This window comes from Physella acuta, unplaced genomic scaffold (assembly GCF_028476545.2).
Source record: "Physella acuta isolate Inbredline_101_S28 unplaced genomic scaffold, ASM2847654v3 ptg001055l, whole genome shotgun sequence".
In the NCBI taxonomy this organism is placed as follows: Eukaryota; Metazoa; Mollusca; class Gastropoda; family Physidae; genus Physella; species Physella acuta.
Window position 1 is genome coordinate 516,464 of NW_026732572.1, and position 26,426 is coordinate 542,889.

Genomic DNA, 26,426 nt, shown 5'->3' on the forward strand with positions numbered 1-26,426 from the left:
TTCATATCAAATATCTCTACCAGACTTTCATGTTTTATTAAAACATCTGGAATTGGTGTTCTTTAATGAGTTATCATAACAAGAAATGTTTAGAAGGTAGCCTATAAACACGTGTCTAATTCGAATAAGAAAATATTTCAATTACTTTCAAGCAAACATGCTGTCTTTAAAACTTTGAATAATTTTCTAATTTTAAATAATTAAAGACAAAAATTTAAAACCTTGAATTTAAAATATTAATAGGTATTTATAAAAACAGGACTATTTTACTTATTGTAAATATTTTCAAAGCTTTCGTAACTAGAAATGTTTAATAGTCGATAGAATGTTCGACAATGCTTTAGAAAAAAAAAGGAAAATGAGCATTGTATATTTTAGTGTTGTAAATAACATTTTATTCCTATCGTTTATTGCTTGCAACGTATCAGATAGTAACTAGACCAGATGGAATCAATGACCAACAACATGACGACAACTTCAGACACAGACGATGGTCTGGTTACAGATGAGCAGTACTTGTTGTATGAAGGGCTACTGAGTTCAACACGAGCGCTGATTGCCGCCCTTGGTTGTATGGGGAACGTTATCAACATCTACATATTTCTGAAGCTGGGATTCAACGAAGGCATGAACTTGTCTTTAACTTTACTCTCGTGTTTTGACCTCTTGTATTTAGTAACGGTCATCTCCAGGTCGGTGTCCTTTGTGTTTTTTGCTTATGAGCGGACCCACAACTGGACTATGTGGTTTCCTGTCCAGCCCTATGCTGTGTATGTCTTCTGTGTGCATGCTGGGAGAATCCCACAAGCCTCCTCTAACCTCATGACGACATTCGTGGCCTTGGCCAGGTGCGCTAGTGTGGCCAAACCGCTACAGTTTAAACAAACATTCAGCCAACAACTCACGGTAATATGGGCGATAATTTTTGTAGTTTTTGCAGTAGTGAGTTACCTCCCTGTGCAGGTTTTTATGGGAATTATCCCACAATTCGACCAGGACGTGAACTTGACAAGACCAGCGCTGTGGATTTCACCACGACGAAAAGAGGTTAGAGATGTAGTTGGGGTGATCCGTGATGCTTCCCTTCCGCTTTCCACTCAACTTTTAATCGCTGTCTGTGTAATTTTAATGACAAGACGTCTAAAAGCATCTTTAAAATTCAGAGCTGTTCATTCAAATTACAGCATAACGTATGGGATAGTTAACGAAATAGCTGGAAATAGTGGTACCACCGCAGTTACAAAATTAAAAGGAAGCTCACCTACAAAACCAGGTAAAGAACTCCAGGTGATTCAACAGGTGGTGCTGATCTGTGTGGTGTACATCACCTGCAACACGCCCACCATTTTCATCAACTTCACAGGTCTATTTGTGCCCGAGTTCTCTGTCGACAAAAAATTCCGCAACTTGTTCCAGCTAGTGACGGGGGTCAAGTACTTGTTCCAGACCATCAATGCTAGTATCAACATATTTGTATACCACCGATATAACAGCAGATACAAGCGTAGATTTCCATTCTGTAGACAACATGTCTGAGTAATAGAAAAATTGTCAAACGCGTGCGCTTCAGTCTCGGTAAATTCTTATATAACAGTATTGACAAAGGTTGTAACTTTAACGACAAGGGTGGACATAGATGCATAATAATATGCCTTAAGTCTATACTTGGACTATTTTCTGTATACAGATATATAAAAAAGGAATCAGATACAGGGGCTATTTTGTTGCAAACGTGGAGGACATATGATCTAAATGCTAGTATAGCTCTATTGGCTCCCTGTGCTCTGGGTGGGGGTGACAAATCGAAGTAGAAAAAGATATTACGTTTAGAAACAAGTAGGTCTTGCAAATGTATGTTTATCTAACTTTATGTCGAGGATATTAAACCTAAGACGTTACGTTTGTGGTGTTGTTGATCATAAACTATTTATATTGCTTGCTTTTGTTAATACACAAAGCAAAGTAAAAAAGAATTTTTTAAGGGTAATAAACGAAACAGATTCTGAAGATAACTATCTTCTTTATTTTTTTTAAATACACGTTGTACCACCATTTAGAATGTGTAGGTTAATATACTTCGGTGTTTTTGAGTGGATCAGTGTTAGTGAGTTAACCTCTAGTTCGACGCTTGGAATACGAACTAGGTATGATTGGGTTAGCTAGCCTACGCTCTAGCAGACCACCACGATGCCTCACAAAGGTGACCGACACACTTTACTATCAGAATGCACTGTCGTGTTTAACGATGCAGTACCAGATTTCTTAAATTCTCATAATGTTCTTCTAAATCGTTTTTGGCGATATTGAAATATTTTTAGCTTTTAATAAAGCACACGTTTTAATGAAGATAAATCAACATGATTCAAAACTTGCTGTGCTTTGTGTACGAATGGCGTAATGCACATCGATAAATTAGCTCTTGCAATAATTTTACTGGAGCAAAATATCTTTTCACTAAACTGAATCACGCATCCGCCGGAGCTGCCTCGGTGAGTTATTTGGCGCCTCGGACATTTTAAACAAAGCGTTTAAAAAAAGCGATACACTACGAATAAGAACGGCTACTAAAGTCCTTCACTAAACCGAATCCAGATGTCCTCCAGCGCCCCGACAGAGTGCTGATGGGCGCTAACGTGCCTTCCCGTGAGAACTATGTCGCCTACGTTCGTTTTAAATTAGTTAAAAGGCTAAATACATAAATGATTTTTTTTATATAAACAAACAGCAATTCACAAATTCAGTTCTTCACAGTTAAATTCCACCAATTTAAAAATTGTAGGAGAGACAACTCCAAAATCAAACATCTGCTGCCATGTAGTTTGTTCATGGTTGGCCAAAGGCTATGGAAGCAAATCCAAAAAGAAAAGCAGGCTTAAATCGGAGTCAATGGCCTCAATGACGCATAACCAGTTGACACGTATCCTTAATTGTGATGGGGGCGTGGCCGAGTCGGCAAAAGCTCATGGTTGATAAATTCGAAAAAATCTCGAGTTCAAACCATCTGGCAGATAAGGCTCAATCCCTTCCAACACTAAAAATTAAGAACTAAGAAGAAGAAGGAAGAAATATTTTAATATTTTTTTTTATTTCCAACAGTAAAGATCTGTTGCTTTTAAGCGAGCATAGAAGTTTAAATATATAATACCCATGATGTTTACAGGATAACGACATTTTTTGGATAACCAGCAAGCATAATGCAAGTAGGAATGTACAGCATGGACCTCTCTCCTCACACACTAAGTTGAAACAGCCTTGACTCATTTACGGAAGTCATAGTTAGATGACCCTGCAAATTTAATACATACAATTTCTTATACTACATAAAATAATATAAAAATAAGGCCTACAGGACAAGAGATGCATACTTTGTGTTACTTAAGAGTGTTGACAAAGCTAACTCTAAAGGATATTGATGAAGGGTTCCCACTGGCAGGTGCCATAATCAATGAGGACGTTTTGCCAGGAGACTTAGTCTCTACGGAAACCGTATTGACAGAGGCCATTTTGTCGCAAGCAAAGTGACAGGAATCTATTTGTTGAGAGTCAAAGCCCCGTTTTGGTCAAACCCCCTATGGTCAAAGCCCATCTTTGGTCAAAGCCCCGCTGTGGCCAAAGCCCCTGTGGTCAAAGCCCCTATGGTCAAACTTCCGCTGTAGTCAAACCCCCTATGGTCAAAGCACCTGTGGTCAAAGCACATAGGACCAATGCTAGTTAGTGTCTAATAACACTATGCTCTGTAAGATTTCTTATATTTCTCAAGACAAATGATCCCAAATAAAACCAAATAAAATATCTTAGAAAAAACAAGCATTCTCAAGGACAAATTATCTCAGGACGAATGATCTCTTAGAAAAAAATATCTCACGGACAAATGATCCCATGCAGAATATTACACGGACACAATATCTTAGACAAAATTTTCCACGGAAAATTATGATCTCAGGACAAAGTATCTCATGACAAATGATCACGCAAGTCACAGTTCACTACTGCGCCGCGATATAGAAATAAACAAAAATGTTCGTCTCAGCACATATATACACGATCAACGCGAGCCTGACTAGGTGGCGCAACCATGCAGTATACTCATTAAACCCCAAGTCTTACGGTAGAAGTTGTTCATATAAGTGATATCAAATAAAACATTTTCGTCTTGAAATGATAAAATTTTGAACTGACATCGACAAATGAAAATCTAACAATATTCTTTGAAAATCAAATAATTTAGTTAATATAAGAAATGAAAAGTGATTATTAAAAAGTATAAAAATCTTAAAACTATATCTACTGATACATATATATTTATGTTAGATAGTAGTAAATTATTGCAGGTTTTTTATTGCATTAATAAAAAAACATTAACAACCTTAAAAAGCGCCATATTTATGTATTGTTTAATATAATCTGTAAGTGCTCATCTATGTCTTATTGTTTTTAAGATTTTTATTTCTTTATTCTGTCTTTGTCCCGAAAAAATTCGACACTAACTAAGCAAGTTGTTTGCAAATATTGTTTTGAAAAATGCCTTACACACTAATGGAAATGACTAAGGTTAATAAGGTATTGAACACGAAAATTCGTCTTTTCATGTTTAATCATGAACGTTCTATTCATATTTCACTTGATTCGATCTATTATTTTTACAAACAAAAAAACTTCAATAATGTTTTTCTAACTGTGTCAAACGCCAGAATATGAATAATCTTCTTCAGGCAGAGCCTGTAAATGTTAAGTCAATTTGTCGACTAAAACAAATATAGCGTGCTATTAAAACAATGATTCTCTTACTTGTGTAACCAGATTAAATATGACATGAAATATTTCTACGAGACTTTCATGTTTTTACCAAATATCTGGCATTGGTGTTCTATAGACCTAATTAGTTAACATAACAAGAAATGCGAAGCAAGGAGTCTATAAACACGTGTCTTATTCGAATAAGAAAATATTTCTATTCCTTTCAAACAAATGTGCATTATTTAAAACTTTGAATAATTTTCTAAATTTATATAATTGAAGACAAAAATCCAAATCCTTGATTTATATTTAAAAATTGTAGGTATTCATAAATACACGGAATATTTATTCTTACTGTAAATTATTAAAACTGTAAGTTATTAAAACTGGAAATATTTTAAAATTGCTAGAACGTTCGACACTGCGTTTGAACACAAAAAGAAAATTAACATGGTATATTTTTTGTTTTAAATAACATTTTATTCCTACCGTTTATTGCTAACAACGTATCAGACAGTAGCTAGACCAGATGGAATCAATGACCAACAACATGACGACAACTTCAGACACAGACGATGGTCTGGTTACAGATGAGCAGTACTTGTTGTATGAAGGGCTACTGAGTTCAACACGAGCGCTGATTGCCGCCCTTGGTTGTATGGGGAACGTTATCAACATCTACATATTTCTGAAACTGGGATTCAACGAAGGCATGAACTTGTCTTTAACTTTACTCTCGTGTTTTGACCTCTTGTATTTAGTAACGGTCATCTCTAGGTCGGTGTCCTTTGCGTTTTTTGCTTACGAGCGGACCCACCGTTGGGCTATGTGGTTTCCTGCTGTGTCCAATATCTGTGGGAATGCTGGACGAATACCACAAGTTTCCTCTAACCTGATGACGACCTTCGTAGCCTTGGCCAGGTGCGCCAGTGTGGCCAAACCGCTACATTTTAAACAAACATTTGGGCAACAACTCACTGTAATATGGGCGATAATGAGTGTAGTATTTGCATTACTGTGTTACCTCCCTGTGCAGGTTTTTATGGGAATTATCCCACAATTCGACAAGGACGTGAACTCGACAAGACTAGCGCTGTGGATTTCTCCACAAAGGAAACAGGTCAGAGATGTAGTGGGAGTCGTTCGTGATGCTTTCCTTCCGCTTTCCACTCAAATCTTAATCGTAGTCTGTGTAGTTTTAATGACAAGACGCCTAAAAGCATCTATAAAGTTCAGAGCTTTTCATTCAAATTACAGTATAACGTATGGGATCGTCAACGAAATATCTAAAAATAGTGGTACAACCACCGTTACAAAATCAAACGGAAGCTCAACTACAAAAGCAGGTAAAGAACTACGGGTGATTCAGCAGGTGGTGCTGATCTGTGTGGTGTACATCAATTGCAACACGCCCACCATTTTCATCAACTTCACAGGTCTGTTTGTGCCCGAGTTCTCTATAGACAATACGTTTCGAAATTTGTATCTGCTAATGACGGGGGTCAAGTACTTTTTTCAAACCATCAACGCCAGCATCAACATACTTGTATACCACCGCTACAACAGCAGATACAGGCGTAGATTTCGTGTATGTAGACACCGTGTCTGAGTAATAGAACTTAATTATTTTGCTCTCCTGCGCTCTAGGAGACGACCACGACGCCTTACGAACGTGACCCACACACCTTACTACATGAATGCCATGTCGTGTTTAGCGATGCTGTACAATATTTCTTTTACTTCTCATTATGTTCTTCTTAATTGTTTTGACAAAATTGTAATATTTTTAACTTTGAATAAAGCATACACCTTAATGAAGATAAATACAAATTATTCAACACTTGCTGAGCTGTGTGTAGTAATGATGTATCACACTATCTAAAAAATATTTCTTGCAATAATTTTGCTGGAGCAAAATTTTGTTAGTAAATTGTTTGTGAATGAAACCACGGCTTTTATAGTGCAGAAGTTATAAAAATGAAGGCATGTATTTATATTGTTGAGAATACGTGGTGGTTTTCTTGTATGTACCAACAAATGTATTTTTTTCACACTGTTATTAATCATTTTGGGTTGGAGTGTGAGTCCAATACATGTACTTGGTAACGTCGCAAGGGATTATTGTTTGACACTAATGAGCGCTTCTCGTGTAGTATTGTGTAATTCCTAGCTACATGTATAATGGGTCTAATAATGGGTATCATATCGTGTATTTTTTTATTGTATGACTAACTGTACTCTACCTGCCAACTTGAAGGACAGTTCACAGTGAATTTGTACATATACATTTATCACAATTGCTTAGCACCTGTTTCTTTCTCGAGCACCTTGTGCAGCACCCTGATAGCTAGAAACTGCCTACAATTTTACCCACACGTCAAAGCAAGAATTTCAGATCGTATTTTGTGATTATTACAAGAATATTCAACTGAGTCTTGCTTTACTTTAGGGATATTGTAAAGGGTAACGTGCACGCCTAAGGGAGGTAATATAGTATAATCTTCTATACGACAACAAAAATATACAAAACAGTTGTCAAGTGCTAACAGCGTATACTCTCTGACAAGGATATTGTTTTTTTTTAAATAAACACACTTTTTACTTCCTCGTATAGTAAAGTACTGTAATCGTGAACAAAAATCGAAATTGAGGTTTTCACAAATCTCAACGTTAAGTATCTCGATGGGCTGCAATTCTGTCCGTACGACTCTTTCTATCTATCTCTATCTCTCGCTCTCTCTCTTTCTCTCTCTATTTCTGTGTGTATGTGTTTGTGTTTGCATGTGTGTACGCTTATGTGTTTGGTTTAAACTAACTAAATATATAAAAATAGAAAATAGTATCAAGTACTTGAGTCTAGTGGCTTATTGGTTAGTGCAATACGTCTGCATTTTTACTTTCTAGTATACGAAGTATAGAGGAAGTATTGTAATCGTGCAAAAAAAATAAACCGGGAGTGATCTCCCCTAAACTTTCTCGAATATTCTTATATAACACTAGGGTCGATGGCAACTCGGGATAAAGACATTATTTTTAATCCATTTTTAATTACTTAAACTTTTTAAAATAGAATAGAATCTCGTAGAAATAAGAATTACGCACCAAGTGAACGCCAAACAATATGTTTATAATAGTGTAGAATATTATTAGTACTTTATAAATTCACATGCGGTTTTTTGATAAATCGGAGAAAGCGTAAATTACTGCTTCCGGTCAACGGAAATTACTCTACACATACTACACATATATCAACAGTGTCAAGTGTAACAACACCCAAAGGTAGCATAAACGTTGTGTGCTTATTAATTTATTACTACTTATTAACTGTACCACTGTTTTAGATTTAAACAACAATTCATAATTTTTAAAAATTAAATCAATAAAGAAACAAGTATCAATGTATAGATCAATGTATAGATTTATTGGCACGAATTAGTCAGCCAATGTGCCAATATCTCCGCCCATCAGCTGGCCAATGTCCGAAATGTTTTCTTATATGAGATAATGGCCGGCCATTTTGCGGACTGGACATGGTCGATAGGCTTGTTTACTACCATTGGCCGGCCAGTCCTAGCACTGGCTATATGAGTGACCGGCCAAAGTCCGAAATTGTCCTGATTTATTATTTTGGAATTTAAATACCGCAATGATTTTGAAATCACGGCATTAATAATATTAATTAAAGTAAATAACAGAAACACTAAAATTATTTTATTTCACTATATTTTCAATCCATGTTGTCACTTGTGACAACCGAACACATACACACACACACACACTCACTCACACACATACACTCACGTACCTCACATTCACACAAATTGCTACACTTACACTCACACAAATAAACATACATACACATTGCCACACAGACACTCGTACACACACTTATAAACCCACAAACATAAACAAACACTAACACTGCTTTATTCACTACGACGGACTAATACTTCCACACCCTAGCACAACATGACGAAGCCTGTTCTAATCGAATTCCCCCAGCATGCAGACCCTACTCTCGGGCGTCACATCCTTACGTACCTCAAAGCACAGTCACATTCTTTTATGACTATAAATATTATGAAATCATTCTACAACATATACGCTCATACTTTTGCAATACACTGAGATACCATCTCAGGACAAATAATCTCATGACAAATCATCACGACAATTACAAGTCGATCACTATTGGGCCGCGATATAGAAATAAAAACGAATGTTCGTACCAGCACAAATATACACAATCAACGCGCTAGGTGGCGTTGACACGATTCGTGTCAACCACGCAGAATATTTTCTAAAACCCAAGTCTTACGGCAGGCGTCGTCGAAATAAGTAAAATAAATCATATAAAACGTTTTCTTATTACACGACTATGCTTTTACTATGAAATGATATCCTCTTGAACTGACATCTACAATTGAACATCTTACAACCTTTATTTGAAAATGAAATAATATAGTTTATGTGAGAAATGAATAATAATTTTTTTAAATTACAAAAATCGTAAAACTATATCAGCTAGTAATACATATATATTTATGTTAGATAGTTGTACATTATTGCAGTTTTGTATGGCATTAATTTAAAAACCCACCAACAACATTAAAAAGAGTCGTAATCATATATTCATTAATATAATTTTAAAGAGCTCATCTAAATCTTACCGTTTCTAAGATTTAGATTTTTTTAAAAATTATGTCTTTGTTCTAAGGAATGAGACATAAACTAAAAAAGTTGTTGACAAATCTTGTTTTGACAAATCACGTATGGACTACTGAAAATGTCTAATGTCAATAGTGTGAACTCGAAATATCGTCGTGTCATGTTTGATTATGAAATTTCTACTCAGGTTTTACTTTATTCGATCTATTATTTTTATAAAAATGTATACTTTCATTAGATTTAAGTTACGCTTCCGTACACCAGAACTTGAATGAACTACGGCGTTTAAAGCACATAATTGTTAGTCGATGTGTCGACCCAAACAAATATGGCGTGTTATTTAAACGGTGATTCCCTTACTAGTGTAACCAGCCCTAATTTCAGATCAAACATTTCTACGAGACTTTCATGTTTCATCTAAATATTTGGAATTGGTTTTCTATAATTAGTTATCATAACACGAAGTATGTAATCAATAACCTTTAATCTCGTTTTAAATAACATTGCTTTTATTTGAATAACGATAGGTTTCTAATCCTTTTAAACAAAATTGAAATATTTAGAACTTTTAATATCAAAATAATGAACACAAAAATTTAAACATTTGATTCTATAATATCAAAATTTAGTTATAAAATCATATTATATAAAGTTCTAAATAGTTATTAAAAGTGGAAATATTTAAAAGACTGCATTTGACACTAATTTCGAAAAATATAGTTTAGTTAAAATAAACAGTTGTTCATGCATTAGTATTAATAATAACAGTTCATACTGTTCATTGCTTGCAACGTATCAGACAGTAGCTAGACCAGATGGAATCAATGACCAACAACATGACGACAACTTCAGACACAGACGATGGTCTGGTTACAGATGAGCAGTACTTGTTGTATGAAGGGCTACTGAGTTCAACACGAGCGCTGATTGCCGCCCTTGGTTGTATGGGGAACGTTATCAACATCTACATATTTATGAAGCTGGGATTTAACGAAGGCATGAACTTGTCTTTAACTTTACTCTCGTGTTTTGACCTCTTGTATTTAGTAACGGTCATCTCCAGGTCGGTGTCCTTCGTGTTTTTTGCTTACGAGCGGACACATCGTTGGACTATGTGGTTTCCTGTCCAGCCCTATGCTGTGGTGATTTTCTGTGGGAATGCTGGAAGAATCCCACACGCCTTCTCCAACCTGATGACGACCTTCGTGGCATTGGCCAGGTGCGCCAGTGTGGCCAAACCGCTACAGTTTAAACAAACATTCAGCCAACAACTCACTGTAATATGGGCGATAATTTTTGTAGTATTTGCAGTAGTGAGTTTCATCCCTGTGCAGGTTTTTATGGGAATCATCCCACAATTCGACAAGGACGTGAACTTGACAAGACCAGCGCTGTGGATTTCACCACAAAGAAAACAGGTCAGAGATGCAATGGGTGTGATACGTGACGCTTTCATTCCGCTTTCCACCCAACTCTTAATCTTAGTCTGCCTAATTTTAATGACAAGACGCCTAAAGGCATCTATAAAGTTCAGATCTTTTCATTCATATAATGATATCACCACCGTTACAAAATCTAAAGGAAGCTCGCCTACAAAACCTGGTAAAGAACTACAGGTGATTCAACAGGTGGCGCTGATCTGTATGGTGTACATCACCTGCAACACGCCCACCATCCTCATCAACTTCACTGGTCTGTTTGTGCCCGAGTTCTCTATAGACAATACGTTCCGCAACATGTATCTGCTAATGACGGGGATCAAGTACTTTTTTCAAACCATCAACGCCAGCATCAACATACTTGTGTACCACCGCTACAACAGCAGATACAGGCGTAGATTTCCTGTTTGTAGACACCGTGACTGAGTAAAAGAAAATTTGTCAAACGCGTGCGAGTCAGTGTCATTTGGTTTGGATACAGATACAGATACAGATACAGATACAGATACAGATACAGATACAGATACAGATACAGATACAGATACAGATACAGATACAGATACAGATACAGATACAGATACAGATACAGATACAGATACAGATACAGATACAGATACAGATACAGATACAGATTCAGATACAGATACAGATACAGATACAGATACAGATACAGATACAGATACAGATACAGATACAGATACAGATACAGATACAGATACAGATACAGATACAGATACAGATACAGATACAGATACAGATACAGATACAGATACAGATACAGATACAGATACAGATACAGATACAGATACAGATACAGATACAGATACAGATACAGATACAGATACAGATACAGATACAGATACAGATACAGATACAGATACAGATACAGATACAGATACAGATACAGATACAGATACAGATACAGATACAGATTCAGATACAGATACAGATACAGATACAGATACAGATACAGATACAGATACAGATACAGATACAGATACAGATACAGATACAGATACAGATACAGATACAGATACAGATACAGATACAGATACAGATACAGATACAGATACAGATACAGATACAGATACAGATACAGATACAGATACAGATACAGATACAGATACAGATACAGATACAGATACAGATACAGATACAGATACAGATACAGATACAGATACAGATACAGATACAGATACAGATACAGATACAGATACAGATACAGATACAGATACAGATACAGATACAGATACAGATACAGATACAGATACAGATACAGATACAGATACAGATACAGATACAGATACAGATACAGATACAGATACAGATACAGATACAGATACAGATACAGATACAGATACAGAACCCAGAGTTGGATGCTAGAAAACACTAGCCTGATATAATCTGTAATAACGATATCTGACTGTGGACATCATCAAACTAAACAACAGGTACTTATAAGGCTCCAACAGAGCCAGATGAAAACCGGTCGGCACAGAGGTGCACGCGAAGGGAACTAATGTGTTGCTAAAGAGGAGGACACAGGATCAAGAGTTGCATTATTGGCGCACTGTGCTCTGGGTGTGGTCGGCAAATCTAAGAAGAAGAGTATTTAGTTTATAAACATGTATGTCTTGCAAATTTATATGGTGCTAACTGGATGTCCAGGATATTACACCTAAAAAAAATAAGTGTGTGGTGTTGTGGATTTTGAATTATTTATGCTAATTGCTTTTGTAGACACACAAAGCAAAGTATAAAATACTTTTAAAAGTAAATAGAAGAAACAGATTGTGTAGATAACTATCGTGTTTAATTAAAAAAAAATACATCTTGTACCACCATTTAGAATGTGTATGTTAGTATATTTAGTCAGGTGTGTTGGAGTGCATCAGTGGTAGGGAGAAAACCTGTAGTTCGACGCTTGGTATTCGAACTCGGTTTGATGGGGTTTGCTCTCCTGCGCTCTAGCAGACGACCACGATGCCTCACGAACGTGACCCACATACTTTACTACATGAATGATATGTCGTGTTTAACTATGCTGTACAAGATTCCTTTTACTTCTCATAATGTTATTCTTAATCCTCTTGTCGAAATTGTAAAGGTCACTTAATATGGATTTGATAATAAATTTAGATTGATATTTTGTAAGTGTTAAGTGTGTTTTAAAATATGCTTGGTTTAGTATTTGAGTTAAACAAAACAGGAATGTAATATGTGTCCATTTTATCGGTTGGTGTATTTGTCCAATCGGGCCAGTGTTCATTCGGGAAAACGTCTTCAGGAAAACGGTATTCGAGCAAATGTCTTTCAGGATTTAGTCGTAGACGCGTTAGGATTAGGTAAAGTATACGCCTAGGTTTAGAAATAGGTAAATGTGTATGTATCGGAATATGTGCAAGAGTAGATGTAGGTGTAGGAGTTTATGCTAATGTCTGTGTTTGTGGTTGCGGTTGAGGGAGGATGAGGGTTTGTTTATGTTAATGATTATGCTAAAGTTTATGTTTATTTGTGTGTGTTTGTGTTTATGTTTTGAGGTTGTAGTGAGGGTTAGGTTTTATGTTTGTTTGTGTGTTTAATTTTGTGTTTATGTTTGTGCGTATGATTGTTTTTTTTAAACGTAGTAGTGCGATGAGGGGAGAAGGTTTATGTCTATGTTCAAATTATGTTTGTGTTTGTGGTATGTTGTAGTTAGGGTTATGTTTGGAGTTAGGTTTAGGGTTATATATATTTTCTCTGTTTGCATGTATAAATAAATAGGAAATTTAATATATTCCCGAAACCCAGGCTGTTCCAGGTATATGATGCTGAATAAACACACTCGTTGTGGTTCTTTACAGATAGATTTTTTCACAAAGGCAAGAGCAGGAGCCTAGCCGGGAGGGCTAATTGTTTTATAAATAAAAACGGCCTTGGACAAGTGGCTTTATGGCATTTTTCACATTCGGGTAAGTGTTAATTTGGGCGCTTGTCGCATTCGGGCGTCTTTCTGGAAAACGTCCGTCTCCCATTAACTATTATATAACAGTTAACGCAAATTTTGTTTTACATAAGGGTTTGAAATACTTAAATGGGACAAACAGGAAAAAAAAAATGAATACCAACTGTTGATTTATTGTTTAAAATTACAATTTGTTACTACTAACTTCGTTTAGAAGGTTTGCGATTGTTTCGATTTTTTAAAATTTCAAGTGTGTGATTAAAGTGAAGTGAGTTTTCACTAGTAGTCATGAAAATAAAACCGACACACATGGACAACTGTATGTATAATAATGTCGAGTGATTCGATACCTCTTAATTCTCACTAAATACGTTCAACTCTCCGGTGCTTCAGTTTGATTTTTACAGCTAGTGTGTACACTACTTGTGTTTGTAAAAGCATTATTATTCAAATAAACAGTTGTACAATATTCGAAAATGTTTAACTATAAAATTAATTTGGTTACTTTATGTTTATAGTTTTCCATAAAAAACTAATAAAATGTGTTCTTTTTGGCATACAAAATGGATTTCTATATGTTATTGTACATTTTTTGTATTTATATTGGTGATATCAGGTAAATTATAAATTATTAATTAAATATTTATTTTAAAATGTAGCTTAGATACACGAATTAATTTAAACAATAAATAACTAAAGATATGTTTATGAATATGTGTGCCTTTTTTTAAAGTTATGTAATTGGTTTACGTTATTTGGAAGTAGTTAATGTCTATAGAGAAGAATCATTTATCTCATCAACCACAACAGACTATTATTGTTTAATTGTTTTTTGTTCCGTTTAGGTAAATTTGCTAGCGGGTTCAACTATAAAGTTAATTTAAACGACGCAACCACTAATTTTCGTTTACAAGTAAACAGCTCTAGCAAAGAATGTGGGGAGGACAGGAAAACTGGAATGGTTATTTACAAAGTTGATATGTTTTATGAGGTATAAACACTTTTTAAAATATATTATCAATTACACATGTTTATTACTGCATAATTTACACAGAAGAACTTTAAAAGCAAACTATACTATAAGGCTCACCAAAATTATATAATCCATATCTACACATAAATATGTGTGACGGCGTGGCCTAGCAGCATAGCGCTAGACTACTAAACATAAAGTCTCTAGTTTAATCCGAGTTTAAGTCAGTAGATCGTCCATAAGTCTACCCAGCTCTGATGAGTACGTAACTCACGTTGGGGAAAGCAAAGGCGGCTTTAACTACGCTCAAATCAGCAACTTAATTAAAAAATTAACTTACACAGCACCTGCCATTCCTCAAAAAGCATTAGAGTCAATTCATCCAGAAAACGCGTTGTTACCTAGTTCAGAATTTTCTCAATATTAAAACGAATACCAAGTTTTAATAGAAAATTACACTATGAAAATTGAATGTTATCAGGACTAGTGTCATTTAGTTTCCTTTGCTTCGTAAATCAAAGCAACGAGCGTCGGGTACTCAAGTGTTTTGTGATATTTATACAACTGATAGTTAATTAGTGTATAAAGATTTAAAAAAAATATTTCAGCGTATTTAAATTGCATAGAATATTGGCAATGAATGTTAAAATAAGAGATACTGACTTTTGATAAAGTAAGGGATTCATCGGTACGATTGAAAACCATCAGCTGAAAATATTTCAAAATTTGACATTTAATAGTTTTTTCTTTACAGATTGGTTGTAACCGTCCCTATGCTCAGTCCAACTTGTCAAGTCCAAACGATGAACGACAACTTATTTTGCACATTAAAGACAAATGCGACTATCAGAGAAATTGCAGTCTAACTAAATCAGATCTTCAGTTCAGCTCAACATGTAACGACAAATGTAGTTGTCCATTTTTGTATTATATTGCCTATTCGTGCAAACGTGTTGGTAAGTATTGGTCGGTGCAGCAAAATAATTTCTTCATACGTGAACAAATAAGTAAAGATTATATTTTGACACAACGCAAGACTTATTTTCTTTAGTTTTTTTTTATGCCATAATCTACGTATCTTGTATCAAGATTCGAACTCTCTGTTAGGCATAGTAATTAATTCTGCGATGCAGACACCTACTTAAATATTGTATAAACTACAATAATGGCTCGTACGAAACAAGATGAATTGCTTATGCGAAGTGAAATTTTTATTGTCGTTTCACCTGTATGGCAGTGCATAAATAGCACATCATTGTTAAAAAAGGTATATGTAAAATTCCAATACACACTACATTTAAGTAGTCGAATCTGGCATAAATTTGCATCGATTTAATTGATGCAGATGTGTACAACATGTTTACGTTAGACTTCTCTACTTTTGAGTAACATTTTATACCATTTCTGTAACAGCACGCGCCACTACACAAACCACACATTTATCAACAGTGACAAGTGTAAAAATGCCCAAAGGTAGTATAAATGTGTTGTAATTATTGATATATTGCTACTTATTAATTTTCCACTTTATTAGATTTGAACAACTATTCATGCTTTTAATTATTAAAATATTAAATAAACAAGTATCAATGTAGAAATATATTGGCAAGCACTTGGCTTCCAAACCTCCTATCGTCTTAAGTCCGAAATCTTTCTTTGTTTGGGATATTGACCGGCTATATCGCGGGCTGGCCATGGTCGACCGGTCTAAGTCAGAAATGGTGCTTGATTTCGGCCATTGACCCGCCAGTCAGCGAACTGGCTAGGGGAAACCGGCCCAAGTTCAAATTTAAGGATCATATGGTTAGGGGTGTCTGAATTCGAAGATCTTGGGCAGATTTTGTGTATTTGTAAACGGTTATGAAATTAGATCTTTATTGATTATAAACAGATACTAAAATACACACACACACGTATACACACATGTATAGACACACTCACGCACACACTTAAGACACTCTAACTCATAAACATACTCTCACACACTATCAAACATACTCGCACACACACTCTCTCACGCACACTCATACAGACTCATATCTCACCTTCACATACATTTCTATACGAACACTCACACAAATAAAATATATACAAATAGTCACACACACACTCATGCACACTTATACACCCACACTCATACACACACTCACACACACAAACACACTCTATCTCACATACTCTATCACATACACATTCACATTCAAACATACTGACACTAACACATTCATAAACACACACATTTGGACCCTATTGTTCATCTTATAATCGTCCCATCGTCCCATCCAACGCGGGACAATGTCTTTTGAAAATTCCAACGTGTTGCATATAGACATTGACGCCGATTGTCTTAGCTTTTGTTATTTGGTGATTGTCTCTACCACATAAAGTAGTAATACACATTTTGCTGTTTTTGTCAGCACACTGTCATCTACATCGGATATTTGCCAACGCATTCCAACCAGTGCGCGCAATGGCCGACAAATGTACAAAATACACTGTGTAAAAGCTTATTTCAAAGAGAGCCGGCCGATACACGTGCACTAGCCGCACTTCGGACTTTAAACGTATATATATATATATATATATATATATATATATATATATATATATATATATATATATATATATATATATATATATATATATATATATATATATTTATATATATATATATATATATATATATATATATATATATATATATATATATATATATATATATATATATATATATACATATATATAAAATAAAATTATGATGTTTTTTTATATTCGTTTTACAATTAGTGCTAATACAACAGATAAGCTAATTGTGGAAGAAATATTTGCTTAGCCAAACATTTAAAAAACAACAATATTACTCGTGTTTAAATATATCTTTTCAAAATAAAATGTAAATATAGAAGCATTAATATTTATTTACAGTGTAAGTCAATATTGTTGCAGTATGATTTAATTAGTAATGGCAATTAAGTAACATTAACCACACTTTTAGCACACACAAAACAAAGATTAAGACCCGTCAACGATAAACTGTTTAGACTAAGTCAGATTTATATTGACGTAGCACATGTCTTAAGATGTATAAATAGTACACCATTGTTTAACAAGAAATATGTAAAAATTACAATACACACAATACTTTAGTTGAATCTAATACAAAATTACTATTTACTTCATGCCTATGAGCACTATACTTGTAAGTTTGACTTCACTATTTTGAGAAACATTTTAATCTATCCTGTGTAGATTAAAATAATTAAGATCCTAAAAAATATATTTAATACTTTTTTCAGTAACAGAGCGCGATACTACACATACTACACATTTATCTACAGTGACAAGTGTAACAACGCCCGAAGGTAGTGTAAATGTTTGTCCCTCTTAATATATTACTACTTATTAATTGAACCGTTAAATTTAAAAATTAAATTTAAAAAATAAACAAGTAGGCTATCAATATAGAAATAACTTGGCACGAATTAACCTTATGTCTCCTCAGTTACTGTTACGTCCCTTATATTCTGTTTATTATGGCTACTTCCCTTGAGTGTTCATTGTGGCTTCCGTCATGTGTAGTCGATTGTTTACATAAAGTCAGTAAATGGAAGGTAGAGTCAGAGACAGGACTTGTCGTCTGAGCTCGTGTATATAAGAATAAAGTACTCGAGTTAACTCAAAGAACTGTGTCTAAGTAATGCAACACCTGTTAATGTGCACATTGACAAATATAACATCTCATCGTCCCTACAAATTCCGAAGTTTTTCTTGATTTTGGGATATTGGCCGGCCATTCCGCGGACTGGCCATGGTTGACCGTCTAGTCTGAAAGTTTTTTATTACGTCCATTTGCCGGCCAGTCCTAGCTAATTTAAGTAAATAGCAGAAACATTCAAGTTACTTTATTGTAATGTACAACTAGATGAACTTTTAATTTGGTTCTAACATGTTAGCATGTGTGCTAACCTTCTCAGCATATATAAAATACACTTTTTAAAAAATCCAGCATAGTCCCATTTATACTACCTCACACTTCCAAAACTCATACATATACTCATGCACATATTCACCACATCGTCATAAACAGACATACAATCATAGAAACACTCAAATGCATATACTCATACACACTCAAAAACAAACAACCCATACGCACACACACAATCATATACAAACACTCGTATACGCGCTGTACACTCACACACTTATACATACAAATACTCACATTTATACGCACTCTCGTATATACTCATACCTCACATTCACACACATTACTGCACTTACACTCACAGAAATAAACATACATACACACTGCCACACAAACACACACACATACACGCCCATACATTCACACTCATACAAAAAACGCAGATAATTTGCTCTACATAGTTAGTACAAATTCTAATCCGTAGACACTAATTTTACACTTTTTACAATTGTTACAGTTTATAGAACTATTACTAGTGTTTGTAAACAAACCTATTGGTCTACAAGCATGGAAAGTACATGGGAAAAACATAATAGTTTATCTTATTTATTGATATTTTTAAAATTCCTGTCTATACAAAACTATGTCGCATAATTGAAAAAGTCGATGCACATTTGGTAATTTTTTACTTGACTAACATCTTTTTATCTGTTAATTCGTTGCTACGTGTTTTACATATGCTGTTCACTACAAATTATTAACCTGTTAGTTCGAATTTCCATAACATTTAAATACCTTTATTATACCACAAGACTCTAATTATACTAAACTATTCAACAAAATTACCCAAATACATCAAGATGAATTGTTAACTAATTTTTGAGAAACAACCTTCACAATATGTTTTTAACAAATAGAGTGTATGTATAAAACAGTTAAATTAACATAAGTAGGCTAGTAAATACACTAATTAAAATTTAAATTTATTTAAAATCTGATTAAGTGCATTTATTTTATAACTTTAGTGCGGTTAGAAAACCAAGAAGCTGACCTACTAAGAGTTATAGAACAACAAAAGATCGCCTTAATCTGTGTTTCTGTCTTTGCTGCCGTATTGATTTTTATCATTGCCATCATGTGTTTCATCTTCATTTGCCGTCAGTGAGTATAGTTCTAAACTATGTTAGGCATTTTAATACTTGAGCTACTAATTTGGACGGCGTGGTCGAATAGTAGACCATACGACTACTAACCCGATAGACTCCAGTTCAAATCCTGGTTCAAGTATGTACACGTACACCTTCCTCTGATGGGTGCCTGACTCACGTTAGGTAAAGGAGGCTTTGCGAAGTGCTCGAAATACTATCCCTCCATACATTTCTCAGTATTGCGCTAGAATTAGATGAATATTTCGTGACAATTACACTTTTGCTTCCACGAACTTTAAGTAATTCATTTACAATTAATCACAAATAAACAATGCCTGACACATTATATATATATATATATATATATATATATATATATATATATATATATATATATATATATATATATATATATATATATATATATATATATATATATGATTGTAATATAATTGTGTAACTGTTGCCACATAAACTTTAGGAGAATTTGTAACACACGAGAGAACAACACCGATTGCAACTTGAATGACTACGAAGCACCCTATAACAGCCCTATTAGAACAGAAACTACCCACGAAGATGAGCATCAGTATGAGCTGACGGTCACTGGTAAATAAATTCAAGTAATTTCATATATGCGTAGATACTCATACTTTCCAGACTAGGTATTGACAGTTAATTAAATATACTGTAAATAGTATTGTGAGTTGCAAAATAATTAAACATTTATCTTCTATTTATTTGCCGAGCGAAGTGTTGTTGTAATGTAATACATTCATCTAAGATTTATATCCATATACAATATATATTCCAGGGGCATCATATCACGGAGACGTTACATCCAACTACACAGAGATAAATTAGCGAATAAGATATCAGTGAAGAAAGATTTAATAACTTTACTGTCATCTTATCTAGCAAATCAAATTTTAGTAGCAACATATTTTATATCTACAACATTCAACATAGTTTTGTTGTTAATTGAAATCAACGTGTGTATACATTGTTATATTCTTCTCCGTAACACATACATACGCACACATACTGAGCACAAATGTTGAAATCTAATAGTAATATTTCCTAGTTTAACAAACAAATAGATAGTACATATTTTTAAAATATATTTGTAACGTGTTTATCTTGGGAAAATAGGGGTTTATTACTCATATCGACTAGCTATAGTAATGCAATTTTAACATGGGATTACTGCGTATTTCCTCACCCAGCACAAGTGTTTGGTGTTAAAATTTGTCGATCAATAAATGTTTAGAGAGTAACATCATTTTGTTTTCTTAATAAATGTAGTCAACGTCTTACATGTAAATAAGTTGTAGTTATTTTGAAATTTTGAAATATTTTACACTGAAATCTGTTGTTTTTTTTGTTCGAACTGACCGAATGGGCCAATCACGTTAGTAGGACGGAAGAGTTTCTTTCAAGCATCTCTTTAGGGATGTTCTGAACCCACCCCCCCCCCCCCCCCGAACGAAATTTATACAGAAAATCTACACCAATGTCTAAACCTAACCCTAACCACATCTATAAAAAAAAATACAAACATAAACGAATACAGAGATATAAACTCCCCAATATGTCCAAAATTAACCAGATAAACACTAACGAAAACACAAACATAAACCCAAGCCCTAACACTCACCACAACTACAGACATAAACTCTCTCCTTTACCCGCACTTCTACGCCTAAAAGACAACCACAAAAACAACAAAAAAAATAACGCAAACATAAACATAAAATTACCCCCCCCCCCCCCCCACCAACGATACTAAACTAAAATATCACATTCACGCTTACCGCGTCATAAACTCATCTTTCACATCACGTTTATATAAGAAAATACGGCATCTGGTCAGATGGAACGGCCCTTTCACGGCAGACCATTGTTTGTTTGTTTTTGTTACACTCCGCTTAGCGGCATAAGGGGGCCTTTGAGCAAAATTTATTTTCGAAACATAGCTCACTTAAGCAGAATTTCACTCGCGGTAACATTTTAGCCCTTGACTAGGGCTTAGAGTCTGACCGACAGTTTTTCCCTATGGCCTATCCTTTTATTGAGGTGCATGCAAAATTTAGCGAGATGTACAGAGGGTAAGTACTTAAAATTTTCATGAAAATTACTCAGTTTTTCACATAATCAGCAATGATTCTATATGGGAATACGACTGCTCAGCTTTGAACGCTTTAGCGATTTTTCCCAGATTTGACATGTTTTTTTTTTTCTGGCATCCATGGACAGTGGTCTGCAAGCTCAAAAGATTTCAGGGAGGGGAGAGGTCGTTTGGCAATTTTTTTATATAAAGCGTATATAAGGCGCCGGTCAGTCGTGGTCACTTTGTTAGCCTTCCGAGTCTGACCGATTTTTCCCGGTTTACCGGACAGATGCGAGCGACTGCCAAATTTGATGCGCCTGCTGCGCCGGCATTTACCCGAACCGACATCCCACCACTTTGCTTTAAAAATATACATTCATTTAATTTCAACCATTAGAGAGAGAGAGATGAATATGTAGAGAAACAGTAATAGAAACTGAAACGGGAAAGAGGGAAGTAGATAACGGAGAAAAAAACAGTGTCTATAAGTATATATTATCCACTACATCCAACAGGGAAGCTATTTCACACTGGCTTTTACTATCTGTGATGAATCATTAACACACTTCCTCGAATAAACAAAACGGAAGCTTTAACGTTTTAACAACACATGTAGGCCTATCTGTTATTTTCTACTCATAAATTTTGTATTAATCTCCACTCCTGTGAAACAGGCGAACAATAGATTACAAAGATAACTGATAAACAAAAGCTTGTTGTCCACGGTTTATATGCTTCTGTCCTCTTGCTAGTAAAAGAAATTTTTTGAATTATATCAAAATAAATTTACTTTTTACATAAAGTCAGCGAGTTGAGCGCTATGTATGCTATGTAATGGTTAAAAATGACCTAAATGTGAACAGGGATATAATTGGTGTTCTAAAGAGTAACTAAAATAAAGGTTTTAATATGAAGTAGCAAATTATAAGTATTAAAATCAAAATTAGTGAATTTACTAACGCTATAAGAGTGGGGTTTAGCTTGGTGATTTCATCAAATAAGAGATTAAAATCTCCATCACTCGGGCAATGTCTCAGGTTGTCTCTTAGTATGATACACAAGAATATAAACACACAAAGACATATGATTTTAACAAATTTAATAAATGTTTACAAGCTATCTAAACCGCTCGAACTACATACTCAGTGCAATATCATAGGTATTAAACCACATGTTACTTATCTTCACGAGTTACCGTGACATAAAATCAAACCTACACGCGTACAGACACGCACATACACAAAACAGTGCGTATAAAAGATGTCAAGCAGCGCGACCATGTTTCGAACTATTTCCTTCTTGTAGTTTACCCGCTCGGTTGAGTTTGTTAAACCACACGCAAAACAGCCTTTTTGTAATAATGCTGAATACCGTTCAGCGTAATGAAATTAACTTAAATCAAAGTATTTATGCTAAAACTAATCCGATCCATACTTTTAGTATAACTTATGGGTGCTCTTTCATTTTTATCCCCACATCTAACCTAAGACAGCACAGTATAGCGACGAATCTACACACAATAACCAACTTGCACTATTAACCTACAGAGGTCACGACCTTAAAGATCCTTGTGGCGACAACTAAAAAACTGGTTTAAAGGAAAGAACAACAAATACATATTTTAAATACCAGATTAGGTCACTTCACTTGTTCCTCTGCAGAAACATAAAACACAGTAGACGCATGACCACACTCAACATAATAGTTCAAGCAACACAGCCATCCCTCTCTTTCTCTGGTATTTCAGGAAAATCTGTTTACCGCACCAAATTACAATATTTACTTAAAAACGTCGTCTCTATTTAATTAACTCCCTTATTCTGTGTCAATACAGTCTACTCCCCAATAAAAACAACAACTGGAGACAAGGAGTTATCTCCTTTTATGTTCTAATAGAAGAACCCCCTGCTTGTATTGTAGCACTTCTGGAGGTGGGATCACTTGAATACCGCCGATGTAAAAATAGAAAGAAATTCAATGTTAGTAAAATACAAAAATATGGTAATTGTCTTTATTTTGTTAAAAATGTTGAAACATATATATATATATATATATATATATATATATATATATATAGAGAGAGAGAGAGAGAGAGAGAGAGAGAGAGAGAGAGAGAGAGAGAGATATATTCTTTACATAATATATATCTCTGCATAAGTATAGATTGTAAACACCTAGCATTGAGACACCTTGTTCTAGATTTAAAGCATAAAACTTTTGTTATAATAATTGATTAATATCTGGAGGAGTTGATCTAGTTCGTCTTAACAATCTAAAATGTCAAAATTGTAACAAGCTACAAACAAAACAGTATGGAAAAAATTCCTTGTTTCGGTATTTCTTTATTTATATATACTTTCGTTTGAATGCTTTGATCGACCAATCATTGTTATGTAACAGACTAATGCACACACAGATATACAGATATGTATGTGTGTGTGTGCGTGTGTGTGTGTGTTAATGTATTTGTATTTTAAAATAAAAGTATTATAAAAAATGTAAGAAATGTTGTGTTCTATGTTCTATTATTGTATAATAATGTACTGAGTCTTGTTGTAGTTTAGTGATCATGTAAAATGGTGACCAGTTCGCCTAAGGGAGATAATATAGCATAATCTTCTCGAAGACAACAAAACACAATTTACACAACAGTTCTCAATTGCGACGGTCGTATACTCCTTACCAAGGAAATTTTTTTTAATGTACGCACTTTTTACATCCTCGTTTAGTAAATAAGTAGGGCCTAGTACAATCGTGAACAAAAATCGAAATTGAGATCCCCTATGATTTTCTCTTTCTGTCCCTCTTTCTCTCTCTCTGTGTCCACCTTCCTGCAAATGTATTTCGGTAATTTCGGTAGACCCCTGTGTGTAGTGTGAGCATTTGATTAAAGTGTGTGTCTTTGTCTGTGTGTGTATGCGTGTACGCCTGTAAGTGTGGCATAAAATGACTAAATATAAAAATTAATTCTGCATTGTCAAGATATTTAGTCTAGTAGCTTATTGCTTAGTGCAATATGTCTTCACTTAGTTAAGCAAAACCATTATTTATTAGATCCAGTGAGCTTAGTTGTTTTGAATACAAACTAAACATGTTCACTGCGCCAAATTTTTAAAAAATGTCCTGGAAAGTTTTATAATTGTACATTTTGCCTGAAACACAGCTGAACTAGTTGTCGTTTATTGATAATCATTTAAGCACACTTAAAAATACTAAGTTAAATTTGTCTATATGTTCTGACAGAATGAGTGATGTTAACAAAAGTAATGCTTGCCTATTTGTTTTTATAATTTTTCGCTTCTAAATAAATTGTTCAAATTGTAAGTTGTTTAATACTAAGTCTGGGTCATATTATGTGTACTAGTTAATAATAAGGTTTTAAACAAACACACATGGATAAACAATAGACTTTCCAAATCGGTTTCCTTTTTTTTAAATGGTTTCAAGCTTATTTTTGTAATATGTTGGAATTTTTTTTTTTATTTTATGACTTACAACTATGATATAATCTACGAGCCGACCCGCGGCATATCATATGCCGCGATTTGTTTTAGTTGTTTTATTTTCTACTTTTCAGTAATTTATAATTTGTGAATTCGACAGTACCAATGCTGCCACTGAAAATATTTGCTTTAAAACACTATCAGTAGGTCGTTAAGAACGATACTACCCCCACCCTTCTTTCCCCCAACCCCTACCCTACCCCCCCCCCGTGAAAGCAGCCTCCTCTTAGTTACCTCCTCTAAGTTTAAAATCGTTTCAAACTAAATTATCTGCCCCTAATAGCCGTCACTAAACCCGGCTCTACGAAAATAAACATTTAGCGTGAACCACCGCTCACCAGACCATGTAGGGGTGGGGGTGGTAAGGAGCGCGCTTACAGCTTGTTTTCTAGCGTCTCCCAGAATTATATATATATAGATATTCGATTAAATTAAAAAAAAAGAAATACATTCATAGAAACATAGATAGAGAGAGAATGAATTGAGTGAAATAGAAAATAAAAACATTATTGTCTATTTGTTTCTATTATCCGCTATAACAAACTCGGAACGCTGGCTTTCACTGTCTTCTCGAATAATCAACGCGGAAGTTTAAACTACACGGCAGTCGGACGGTTTCCCGAAAAACACATCCCGAATACCGTTTACCCGAATGGACACTTGCTCGAATAGGGCAAATGCCCAAATGGACACTTCAGGCGTTTGTCACATTAGGGTAAGAATCCATTCTGGAAATCGACGTTAGGGCAAATGTCTTTCCGATATTTGTCATAGCCTCAAACTACACATATTAGGCACATTAATTTTGATTTCAGAAAGACATTTAGTTGGGGGGGGGGGGGGGGGAAACACGACTGGGAAAACTTTACTAGGATCTTGATTTACAAGATGAGACAAAATACTATTACTATAGCATGACATGGAAGTGTTGGTTTGAGCATTATAAGTGGTTCAAATAATTAATTGATTAACATCC

At 34.6% G+C, this 26,426-nt stretch overlaps 3 protein-coding genes and 1 long non-coding RNA gene across 4 annotated transcripts; all 4 read left to right on the forward strand.

Moving 5' to 3' along the window:
- The first annotated feature begins 465 nt into the window (after positions 1–465).
- Positions 466–1,536, forward strand: LOC131955112 (uncharacterized). Its single transcript, XM_059319088.1, has one exon. The coding sequence runs from the start codon at positions 466–468 to the stop codon at positions 1,534–1,536; it is 1,071 nt and encodes a 356-aa protein (XP_059175071.1).
- An 8,705-nt stretch (positions 1,537–10,241) lies between these two features.
- LOC131955113 (uncharacterized) lies at positions 10,242–11,270 on the forward strand. The gene has a single exon (XM_059319089.1). The coding sequence runs from the start codon at positions 10,242–10,244 to the stop codon at positions 11,268–11,270; it is 1,029 nt and encodes a 342-aa protein (XP_059175072.1).
- A 2,875-nt stretch (positions 11,271–14,145) lies between these two features.
- On the forward strand, positions 14,146–16,254 carry LOC131955114 (uncharacterized). Its single transcript, XM_059319090.1, has 4 exons — positions 14,146–14,404; positions 14,634–14,779; positions 15,516–15,717; positions 16,175–16,254. The coding sequence occupies exons 1-4, from the start codon at positions 14,329–14,331 to the stop codon at positions 16,252–16,254; spliced, it is 504 nt and encodes a 167-aa protein (XP_059175073.1). The 5' UTR covers positions 14,146–14,328.
- Positions 16,255–18,056: 1,802 nt separating this feature from the next.
- LOC131955123 (uncharacterized) lies at positions 18,057–21,112 on the forward strand. Its single transcript, XR_009388821.1, has 4 exons — positions 18,057–18,123; positions 19,715–19,850; positions 20,319–20,446; positions 20,652–21,112. It is a non-coding gene; the product is annotated as an uncharacterized LOC131955123 (long non-coding RNA).
- The last annotated feature ends 5,314 nt before the right edge of the window (positions 21,113–26,426 follow it).

Bases quoted from the DNA above. Each gene is read 5' to 3' on its own strand.
- LOC131955114 (XM_059319090.1), top strand. From the start codon at position 14,329: ATGTGTTCTTTTTGGCATACAAAATGGATTTCTATATGTTATTGTACA. The intron at 14,405-14,633 runs GTAAATTATAAA...TGTTCCGTTTAG, and splicing joins ATTTATATTGGTGATATCAG to GTAAATTTGCTAGCGGGTTC. The intron at 15,718-16,174 runs GTAAGTATTGGT...TTTCTGTAACAG, and splicing joins CTATTCGTGCAAACGTGTTG to CACGCGCCACTACACAAACC.
- LOC131955112 (XM_059319088.1), top strand. From the start codon at position 466: ATGACGACAACTTCAGACACAGACGATGGTCTGGTTACAGATGAGCAG.
- LOC131955113 (XM_059319089.1), top strand. From the start codon at position 10,242: ATGACGACAACTTCAGACACAGACGATGGTCTGGTTACAGATGAGCAG.